Source organism: Quercus suber, unplaced genomic scaffold, assembly GCF_002906115.3.
Source record: "Quercus suber isolate HL8 unplaced genomic scaffold, Cork oak 2.0 scaffold_45, whole genome shotgun sequence".
NCBI classification, from domain to species: domain Eukaryota; kingdom Viridiplantae; phylum Streptophyta; class Magnoliopsida; order Fagales; family Fagaceae; genus Quercus; species Quercus suber.
Window position 1 is genome coordinate 1,979,961 of NW_027069510.1, and position 11,656 is coordinate 1,991,616.

Consider the following 11,656-nt stretch of genomic DNA (forward strand, 5'->3'; position numbering starts at 1 on the left):
TGTTCTTTACTGTTTCAGTTGTTGCCCTAGACACGTGGTGTTTCCTAACCCACCCTCTCCGGACTGCCGCTATCATTATCAGTTCAGCTCCGAAAGCCACACAGAGAGAGAAGACACACACACACACACACAGAGACACAAAGATACACAGCAGAGAGAGAGAGAGAGAGAGAGAGAGTGATGGACGGTGGAGAAGGGTGGCACGTGGCAAGCCTAGGGCTAGGGAGTACTGGGAAGCGAGATAAGATGATGATGGTGAGCCGAGAAATGCTACGATTCCGGCCGATCGCACCGAAACCGGTGACAGACGGTTCAGGTTCGAGTTATATGCTGACAGAGAAGAAGAATTCTGTTGTTTCGAAAGGAAGGACGAAGAGAAAGTACGTTAGGGTTCGGAAGAACAGTATGAATGGGTATAAGAAAATGGTTTCTGAGGAAGAAAGCGAAGATGGGGTTTTGAAAACGCTGCAATTGTTGCCTGAGAAAGCTGAAATGAAAGATCCGGTTGATCCTACGGCTGAGAAAGTTGGGGTTGAGGTTGATAACGTGGAGGGAGGTGGTGGTGGTGGTGGTGGTGGGGGTTCAGATCTGACGGTGGAGATGGGTCAGACGAGGATGGTGGAGTCGTGGGTGACGGTGGAGAGCGTGGCAGACACGTGCATGGATGTACGTGGGTTAGGGAGTACGGACGTAGAGAGAGTGAAGAATCTGGAGAGGGACGCGTGTCCGGGGTTTATATCAGACGGTTTGAACAGGGTACAGTGGGTTAACGAAGCGTACAAGAGGATGGTGACGAAGGAATTGGGGTACTGTGACGGTCAGTCACCGGAGTACTGTGATTTTCTGGTGAGGTTGGTGGTGAATAATAAAGTGAAGTTGCCGCCCTATAATAATAACGAAGAAGCGTTTACAGGTTTAGTGAGACTAGTGCACACGTGGCGGAACCAGAAGAAGTGTTCAAAGGTGGTGCCTTGTGATGTGTGGAGAATGGACCGTGGTGGGTTCTCATGGAGGTTAGATATTAAGGCTGCGCTCAGTTTGGGTCTTTGAAAATGTGAAGAAAGGAGTAGTTATACTATTATTATCAAATAAAAAGAGAAGTGTGATCTCTCTCTCGGACTCAAGGTACTATTTTTCTCTCGGTAGTTTTCTAAACGAATTGAATATAAAACATAAGTGTTAATAATAACTAGGAGAGTGTATCCAGATCAGTTGAAGGGAATGGCTTTAGACTATAGTGTTGCTTTTATTGTGGCTGGGGAAGAATAGTTTGTTAAAACTAAAAAAAAGAAAATTTTACATAAAATCATCAACAATAATGTGTGGTAGGTTATATACATACCTCATTAGGTGATATTGAGGTTGAAATAATTGATTAGGTGGTCTCTGCTTTTATGGCCACGTAAGGGTTTTAGGAAAACTCCAATGGGTCACCTTTTCATTATAAATCAAATTGGTTGCAAGAAAATTATTCTTCTATTGAGTGAAAAAACAGCAATGTCTTTCTTCTTCTTTTTTTTAGAATGAAAAAAACAACAATGTCAATGCATGTGAGTTGTGAAATGTACAGAAGATTCTTAAATAGACAACAACCATTTATAAACCTTTTTGAAGGTTAGCTACCAGCATGAAAAGGCGTGACATATAAACTGTGCTGGAATATAGGACAGACATTTTCAAGAGTAATTGTGCTAGAAATTATTATAGGACACACATTCAGAAGAGTAATGAAGAAAATGAACTATTCCCAAACGTGAAAAATTTTTAATGATACAACAATATGGGGTCCTTTTAACTGTTCATCACATACTTTATGAAACATCATTTCAGAAATAGTATTATAAATGGTGTTTTCAGTTCTTAAGGGCTGTTTGAATCACATATTTTCAGTTTTTAAATAATATTACACATATTTTCATACACATTTTTATCTATATGTATTCTAAAAAAGGTGCTACGTCTACAATATTTTCATTACAAATCATAAATAGTTAGTTGTTATTAGTTCAAATTTGAACCTAACATTAAAATTACTTTTTTGTCATAACAAAAATAATAAGTAACAACCTATCACTTAGAATTTGTTGTAAAAATATTGTAAACATATTATTTCTCTTTCAAAAAATACAAACGTTACTAGAACAACGTTACCAAACGGTCTCCAAACAACATTATATATATTTGTACACATTTTTTTATCTTCATATGTATTTTTACATATTTTTAAACATATATTTTTAATTTTTAAGTGTATATACCAAACATCTTCTTAGAGTATCTTAAAATGTGTTTCGTTTACTTTTGTAGAAGTCCTTTTAAGCAAATTACCGGTGATGTAATGTACTTTTTAACTTTAAAAATTTAAAGTAAAAGATAAAAGTTAGAAAACTATTACTATAAAACAAATAACTGAAAAGTATTGATTACTACGTTCTTGAATATATATTGGAAAGAAGACTAGGTTACTTTTGTTGACCAGGCCAATAGGGAAAATTTGTAATCTTTGAAGTGTCGGGAGAGACTGGAACTAAACCCCTAATAGACTTTATTGACAGAAAAAGGAGAAGAAATCAACCATACTTCTGCATTGGATTCCAAAGCATTTAGATCTTAATTATGGTTGTCAAAATTGTAATCTGAATAATAAGATCGCACGATTTTACGATTCCACCTCACTAAAATGTTTACGATTACACTAAAATCGTAAAAATAATAGGATTACATATAGGATCGTATGGAATCTTATTGATCTTACCAAAACCATAATTTTTTTTTTATGGGATAAATTTTTTGTTTTGATGAAACTTTAAGGGTTTTTATTTTTTCATGTTGTAATGGTATGATTTTTTATTTTATTTTTATAAAATTATGTTAACTTAAGCAAATGTTTTTTTTAATTTTTAGTTCACTTGTAATTAAAATAAAGGAATGCTTCATCATTTCTAAATGAAGAATTTGATGTTGGTTGAGGTCATTTATGCCTTTTAAGTTATAATGTTGTTAAATTTGTTTGATTAATATATTAATTTTTGTTCTAATATTACTAAAATCTTTTTTTATATATAATTTTATCTATTATGCTTGTATTTGTATATTGATTGATTGATTTTTTTGAGTATGCTATTTAATTGTTACTGAATGGTATAACTTGAATAGTTGATTGTAAAATTGTATTTTGATGTCTTTTGCAGCTCTAGTATACAAATATATAATGTTTACATAGATGATGAAATAGATGATAATGATTAGGAATTTAGGACGGTGGTTATAAAAACCTTAGAATGAGAATAATTAAATATTCATTTCATCTTAATATTCATCTTGCTTTTGGATATCATATTGTAGTTAGCTAGTTTCCATTTGCTAACTTATTTTGGATTTCAAACTTGGAACTTAGAACTTGGAAAATATTTTTCATATGTTTTGATAAATATTTTGGTATTTGGTTGCTAATTAAACATTTATTAAACTTTTTAAATACATTGGGTCAAAACTTAAATATATTTGTTTCGTTAATATAGACTTAGCGATGTATGACATGCAAATTACATCATATGATGCAAATCTTAGTTTTTTTTATAGATGAATTTATAATTTACGTGATTATTCAACATACAAAGTCACAGCCTAGTTTCATAATGCTAATAAATAGGGCAACTGTAGCTAGCAATTCCTTATGATACATATATATGTTGCATTACATACAATAATTAGATACATTGTTAATAAATATTGAATATTTATTTGTTGACAGTAAATTTGAGGACATTGAGCTGAGCTTGAAGGGTAACATAGAACCTATTCTTAAATGAGGTGCATTTCCATTCCAATATTGTATGTTTTATTGTGTGTTTACAGCCACTATGTATGAAAAGTTCAGATTCAAATTCAGAGAGATTTTTACCACTAATCCAGATATACTTTAAAGTTTCATTTTTAAAGGCGTAACTATAATTTTATTGAACTTATTCATTTTATACATATCACAATAAGTTATCAGTCCTCAGATAATAGATACACAATAAAATTTTAGTTATTCTTTTATTGCCTTAATTATATTATAAAATTATTTCAATAGAAGAAAATATGTAGAATATAGATTAAAAAAAAAAAAAACAGAGCCTAAAAAATGTAAATCATTACAATCATAAGTAATACTACTGATATATCACCGCGCACTCTTAATGCGATGGTCACTAAGAAAAAGTTTTGCACACATATACATTTACATCAAATTAGAGTTGAATTTTTATCTTGTATAAAAAAAATAAAAAAAACTACTGATATAACTAAGCTATAGATATAACATATTTTAGTACTTTGTTTACAATTTACTCTCATGATTCTATCATTAATTAACTCTAATTTATTATCTATTATTAATAACTTCATGGCTAGTTAAAAAAAAAAATTAAGATTCTCATTTCTTTTCTAAAACTCAAATTCAATTATCTGTTATTAGTTAATACAAAAATGCTAATACTATGCACACTTTCACACAATTGTCTTATGTGATAAATTATGGTAAAGTTCATAATATTGTGATATATGATTATTAGTAAATAAAAATGTGGTATTAAACTTAAGAATCAATAAAATATTACTAATTCAACCGACTATGAAAAATATAGTGACAATGAAAGAGAGAGAGAGAGAGAGAGAGAGAGAGTTGTTGCGTTGTCCATCATAACAAAGCTAGCACGTGGCAGTGGGTAAGGGAGCCAATCCAATTAACTGGTAAGTAAGAAACCAATCCAATCCAATCCACTGACACTGAGCTCCAATGAATCCTTTTTATGAAACCGCCCAGTCCACATCAAAGAATCTCTTCTCAGATCCGCACCACTCATCTGGCCAACCACGCGTCCTCATCGTACAGTCACCAATCAGCGCTAACCAATAAACCTTAGCTCACACTCACCGCCACCGCGTCTCCATTGGTTCCCAAACAACCTACATCTCGAGAAATTATATGGTTATTACGTTCCATCGTTACATTAAAAAAAAACTCCGCGACTAAAATTGCCGAGTTGTTTAAAACTTAAGTCAATTTTTGTTTTTTTTTTTTATTTTTTTATTATTATCATAACCTACAAGTTACGTTATTTGCGATGAGAACTATATATTTTTTCTTAAATCTCATATTTGTCTTTTGTCATATATATAAATAGAGAAATTATACTGTTCTTCTCATGGTGAATTATGTTTTTTGTCTACAATTTCACTAAAAAACTTTTTTTTGTTTAAAATTTTGGAGTAAACTTATGATAAAGATTAAAGAAAAATATTTAAACGAACTTGATAGTTTTAATCTAGTGCGAGTTTTTAAATAGAATAAAGAACAAGTAATGTGATCTCATAAAAACCGTATAATGAGTAATATTTTCTGTCACAATTGGCCATATGACGAGTTATAAGTAATAAATCATTACACGTCTACCAAAAAATTGTATCATTTTATCTATCTCATTACTCTAGTATAATTTGTCATGTAAAAATGTGTATCTCACACACCTCAAAAGCGAGTGCAAAAAAAAGGTCACGGTTCCTAAAATTTTTCAAAAACCCGAATTTGAGTTGTTCGTAGCTAATAAAAGGAGACCACGTGTGCACTTTCTCGAACCTACCGAAAAGGCCTTTCCACTTCAGTATAGGTCCTAGGCAGACCACGTGTACTCCTCCTTTCGGCAGTGCCGGACACTCTCTCTTCTCTCATTGGTTTTCCCCATGTGGGACCAGACCGCAGCGCTCAATTACGCTGGATCAGGTACTTTTCATCTGGACCCACCTCGTAAAATTTAACCAATTACTTCCTCCTACTGTTTATCGTTAGCCCTAGACACGTGTTGTTTCACGCTAGGTCACTGTACAAACGCTATGATTATCGCCTGAGCTCTCAAAACAAAGAGAGAGAGAGAGAGAGAGAGAGAGAGATGGACCACACACACAGAGTTAGATAGAGAAAGAGAGAGACAGAGATGGTGGTGTTGGTGTTGTTGATTGTGGGGTGCGAAGGATAAGGAGGTCTAATGAATCGGGTAATGCTTAGATTCCGGCCGATTGCGCCGAAACCAGCCGCCGGAGGGTCCGGTTCAGATGGGTCATCGATGGATAGCAAGAACGCTTTTTTTGCAAAAGGAAGAACGAAGAGAAAGTACGTTAGGGTTCGGAAGAATAATAGTAGTAGTAGTAGTTACAGTAGTGGATACAAGAGAGAGAGAAAGATAGGTGAGGAAGAAAAGAAAGAAGGGTCGTTGGAGTTGGAAAAGAGAGTGGTGACTCTGCAACTTTTGCCTGAGAAAAGTGAACGGAATGAATCGCCGGAGAGTGGATCTTGGTGTAACTTTAATGATGAGGAAAATGGGGACCCGCCAGAACTGCCGATGTGGTTGAATAAGTTTGATGATAATAAGGGTGTGACTGCGTCTGTGAGTACTGATGAGAAGGATCACACGGCGGCGGTGGAGTCGTGGGTGACGGTGGAGAGTGTGACAGACACGTGCATGGGTGTGGGTCAGCTAGGGAGCACAGACGAGGAGAGGATGAGAAATCTGGAGGAGGACACGTGTCCGGGCTTCGTATCGGACGGTTTGGATAGGGTGATGTGGGTGAATAGGGCATTTAAGAGGATGTTGGTGAGGAAGGAGCAAAATGACAGGCAGTCAGCTGAGATTAATAATAATAAGATGATAATGGTTTGGTTGGTTGGGAAAGAGAAGTTGAAGTTGAAGTTGAAGTTGCCGTACTTGGACGAAGCAGAAGCATTTACGTGCCAAGTAAAGCTGCAACACACGTGTGGGACGGAGAAGAAGGATAATAAGTGCTCTCAGATAGTGCCTTGTGATGTGTGGAGAATGGACGGTGGAGGATTTGCATGGAGGCTCGACGTTGAATCTGCCCTCAGTTTGGGCCGTTGATTATAGAAAAACAAAAATCTCAGGTATTGCTTGCTTTGTATTAATGTTTAGGCATTTTCCTACGTATTGATATGGTTCTTTGTGACATTATAATGTTTGCCTTATTTTATATCTACGAGGAAGTGAGCACAAAATGGATAAGCGTTGAAACAATATTAATGTCCTTATCGCATAGTGTACGTGTATAAGTCGGATCCTAGTTATCCAAACACTTGAAATCAATGCCTTTAAGTATATATATATATATATATATGGAGTGACTAAGTAATATTAGTTTAAAGGAGAGTGATTGCATTTACATTGCATCAGAAATGATGGTGGGAGCCGTGTGGTTTTGCTCTTACCTAGATAGAATTTAAAGCATTTGCCTTTATCTTCTTTAGCTGTTATTTTATTGGCAGGAGGTGGATAAAGCAATAACTAAACAAAAAAACAACGAAACACAACAGTGACTAGAATAACTACAAGTCTACAACTACTACTAAAGAGCTTTCAAAGCCTTCAACTAAGTCCCATTATCGCTGTTTGAACTACGTCTACAAATTCAACTAGGTATACGTAAATTATCACAAAAAAAAAAATTAGGTATATGTACGTAGACCGTATGTTTAGAGAAAATGATACAAAATGCGTTGCATTTGATCTGCATTGTGCATGATCACTAAGTATATAACTTTTGAACTCTAGATAATTTGTGCTTAGTATCAAGCTAGCAACTTAATTGATTCTCCTGGAAGAATTGTGCACCTTTTCTATGCAACTGTAGGAAGAGTGATTAACTTCTTGTAATTTTCCTACTTCATACTTCTTAGCTAGTTGAGAACTTTAGAAAGAGGGCTATAATATAGAAGCTCATTTATAGCGAAGAGTGAAATCTTGGAACCATATGTAAGATTTTTAAGTTAAAGAAGGACTAAACCAAAATGTATGTACGGAGTAAATTTTACAATTATTGGGCAATAATAATGTGACAATCCAGTGACGATTTAGGGGTAAAAAAAAAAAAAAAAAAGAAACTTGAGATATCCTAAGTAAAGTCATGACAAAGAATTGAACTGAGATAGCTGAAGTATAATAGTTTCATCAGACTAATTAACTTTTAAGAAACAGCAGGTGCCTAACTATTACATGATCGTGGATGTAGATTAACAAGTAAGAAGGCAAGAAATGCTTTATATAAAATAATAAAAGTCTGGTTTTATATCGTGTTTATGCCATTTGACTTTTAATGTGAGTATATTATAAGTTGCACAACCTGTTTTTACCATTTATTTCACTTTAAGTAAATTAAAATTATAAATATAATATATTCTGATACTTTTAAGTTTAAATATTATTCCTATTAAACTCTAATACTTTTAAGTTTCACAAAAGGACTTTAGCTTAGGTTTTAGGGGCACCTAACTATTGTAGGATTGTAAATAAACCAAAATGTTCATAAATAACTCTAGGATTGTTTAAGGAACAAGCTTATTTATATTAGTTTGTTTAGCAAACAAATCATACTCAAGCCCACTTTTAAGGCTTGATTCATAATTATTTTTTAGAAGAATTAAATTAGCCAAGCTTAAGAGAGTGTTTCTGTATATATATTAGCTAGATTGTCCATTTTTGCAACTAAAAAAAAAAGGACATATATATAAGTCTTTCAACGACAAAGATTTCCCTTGGATTATTTTATTTTACTTATTTTTTGTTGAGTACCCTTGAGTCCATTTGAATATATGTAGAGAACAAGCTTAAGGGGTTAGTAATGCATTTGGATTAATAGATAGTACAAATGAAAATACAAGTATTCACGGACAAAGGTACAAAACATTATTCCAAAAAACTACAACTAAAGGCGAGTTTAAGAAACTAGATCATTTTGAAATTGATGATGATGGAGAGAGACAAAATTTTAGTCAAGTTTTACTAGTTACTTTATATGATGGAAGAATAAGTTAAACAAGCAATTCACCAAACAAACCTAAGTTTATTTGAAGAATAAATAAACCAAACTTCAAAAAGTAATTGAGATTGATAATGAATTTGAATTAATTCGACTCAATTACAGTCCTAGCTATGGATCAGGTTAGGGTTTGAAATGTACTTATCAAAAAATAAAATCAAGTTGAAGTTGAAGTTGTTTTAAGCTTGGGAAACAAGACATACATGGTTGCCTGGTCATTTAATAGAATTCTGATCTTAGTGTCTATTGCAAAAAACAATCAACAAAAAGCTAAATAAATTATGCTAAAGGAACACTTAATTGACTGTATAAAAGATCTAATAGACTGATTTTATTCTTCTCAATTAAATATAAATCCTTCCTCGGCATAGCCGACCATTATCACTTTAGTATTTGGGGACATTTTTATTAACAACCATTCATTGTTGCTTGCCTATATATGGACAAGACCATTTATGTTATATTGAATTATAAAATACCATATTCTTAAAACATGGAATCTAAAAACAGCTAAGCCTTATATGTTCCGACTATTTGGGATTGGCTCCTCACTCTCTCTCCTTTATCTAGTGTCATGTCAAAGAGTGGAATGTCAAGAGTGAACAACAAAGAAAGAGGGAAAAAAAAAAAAAAAAAAAATTAAGACTGTAAAAGAATATGTATGCAGAAAAAGTATAAACATATAGCTCATCGAATAGATAGAAATTAATGGAGACTAATTTTGTAAGCATATTCAGACATGATATTATATATTGTAGAGTATGGACTATATATGGACCACTAACACAATGGAATGTGAATGTAGACAATCAGATATTCTTGCAGGAGGATATAAACATTAAAGAAGCAAATGCTTAGTATCATAGTTACCGTTAATGTCCGCTGCTGACTCACTTTATTCTGCAGATTACAATTTTAGTTGGATTCTATTGAAATGAGACTATTGGATGAACAATAAACATTGGACGTAAAACCACACCTTACCACTGCGAATGCCTACTGTTATTTAGTGCCATTACTTAAGCTTTAACAAGCTTCCTTTTTTTTTTTTTTTTTTTTTTTTCCCATCCCTTAATTGTGCTCATCTTCTCACCCTCTCTTCTCTCTGTGTTGGGTATTAGTACTGTTAATAATATCCTTTTAAGTTTTCCCATCATATAAGTTTGTCTCTAACCATTTCGATCTATGTAACAAGGTGATCTTGGCTACCAAAGGTCAAAGAGTTGAACATGTACTGTGACTCTGTGAGTCTAGAAAGTGTACATATTGTAATTATTGCATCAAGACTTGTTTCCGAGGCAAACGTGAACCCGGATTTGGAGTAAGCGCAAGCCTCAATAAAAATAAAGTTTACCAATTAAAGCGACTTTTAGTTGCTAAGTTTGTGTGAGAGAAGGCATCTGTCCAACAAGAGGAAGGATGGGGAGTGCTTAAACTTCTAAGCAGTTCAAGATGTTGCGGATTAGAGACTGGATATCCAGTGACAAAAATATTGACAATATGTTGCATAACAAGTATCGTATGTTATCTAAAGCACGGTTTAGAAGGAATGGTTCTGAATCGTTCTTATATCAAATGAAAATCCTCTCACATTTTGCTTGATGCCCCATCAATTACCACTTATTATATGATCTTTTTTTATTTCCTTTAAAATAACTAAAGTTTAAAATCAGAAAAAAAAAAAAAAAAAAAAATCGTGACAACACATGATATTCTGAAGTTTATGGAATAGCTAGTGGAACACTTAAGTGAGATAAAAAAAAAAAAAAAAAAAATTTATTCGATCTTATACCTCTTGGAATCATAAAATAATTTTTTTTTTCTTTAAGAAAGAGAAGGTTTCTTACAAAATCATGCCATGCCAGTCTAGACGAAATATATATATATATATATATTTTTTAATTTTTATCAAAGAGTTGGTAACTCGAATTGTTATTATATATTTGAAATTGAAAAATATCATTTTTATTTGAAATCTTCATTTACAGTAAAAAGATATAGGATATATTTGCAGAATATAATTCTTTTTTTAAACTCTCTTTCTCTGGGAACTATTAGCCTTGATTGTACAATTGCAAATTAGAACCTGTAACAAAAAGCCGAAGGATAACAATTAGTATTTTTTTTTTTTTTTTGGGGTCAAAAAAGCTGTAAGTAGGTAACATCGAACAATTTCTTTAAAAAAAGGAAGAAGGTAACATTGATGATTGTGGGGCGGAGCTAAGTTGAAAATTTTGAAATTTTTTTATTTATATATATAATTTTTAAAATATTTTCAAAGTTTAGTCTATAAAAATAAGAGTTGGCCCCTGCCAAATATTTGAATTAGTCCAATAATGCTTTGAATTCTATTTTTTATTGTAAAGATATAACATAATTTATTTTTCATTGTGGGGCCCGTGGGCCTGATAGCCTCGGCCCATCGGGTAGCAGGCCCAAGGCCCATGCCGAGGAACACTGACTAGTCAAGACTAAATTGGGGAAAGCCTCTTTTCCCAATCCACGCCGAGGACCTCCTCATCCTCGGCCTGACAAGGGTGATTTTCAGGAAAGATCAGGCCCAAAGTAAGTTGTCACCCTCGCATTTAATGCATTCACCTAACCCCTTTGGCCGCATTAATGGGGATATAACCCCTTAGCAGGGCAACGTTGATCAGAGTGAACCACTCGAGTACTGATAAGGCCTCTGATGGGACGGATGGCCAGAAGAGAGGCAAATGAATGATCAACAGATGGAATAAGGAGATAGGAAGATGAAGACTATATAAGGAAAGCAAGTAAAGTAAAA

At 33.4% G+C, this 11,656-nt stretch overlaps 2 protein-coding genes across 3 annotated transcripts; both read left to right on the forward strand.

Annotated features, from left to right (window-relative positions):
- The first annotated feature begins 246 nt into the window (after window positions 1–246).
- Window positions 247–3,910, forward strand: LOC111999910 (uncharacterized). Its single transcript, XM_024032016.2, has 2 exons — window positions 247–1,125; window positions 3,755–3,910. Exon 1 carries the CDS (start codon window positions 247–249, stop codon window positions 1,048–1,050), a length of 804 nt encoding a protein of 267 aa, XP_023887784.1. The 3' UTR covers window positions 1,051–1,125; window positions 3,755–3,910.
- Window positions 3,911–5,683: 1,773 nt separating this feature from the next.
- Window positions 5,684–10,470, forward strand: LOC111992498 (uncharacterized). Of its 2 annotated transcripts, none has more exons than XM_065771547.1 (2): window positions 5,684–6,940; window positions 9,775–10,056. In XM_065771547.1, the coding sequence occupies exon 1, from the start codon at window positions 6,030–6,032 to the stop codon at window positions 6,915–6,917; it is 888 nt and encodes a 295-aa protein (XP_065627619.1). In that variant the 5' UTR covers window positions 5,684–6,029; the 3' UTR covers window positions 6,918–6,940; window positions 9,775–10,056. The 2 variants fall into 2 exon arrangements, with proteins under 2 accessions (XP_065627619.1, XP_023880126.2); XM_024024358.2 differs by lacking the exon at window positions 9,775–10,056 and adding an exon at window positions 10,064–10,470 and having other exon boundaries at window positions 5,694–6,940.
- Window positions 10,471–11,656: the final 1,186 nt, after the last annotated feature.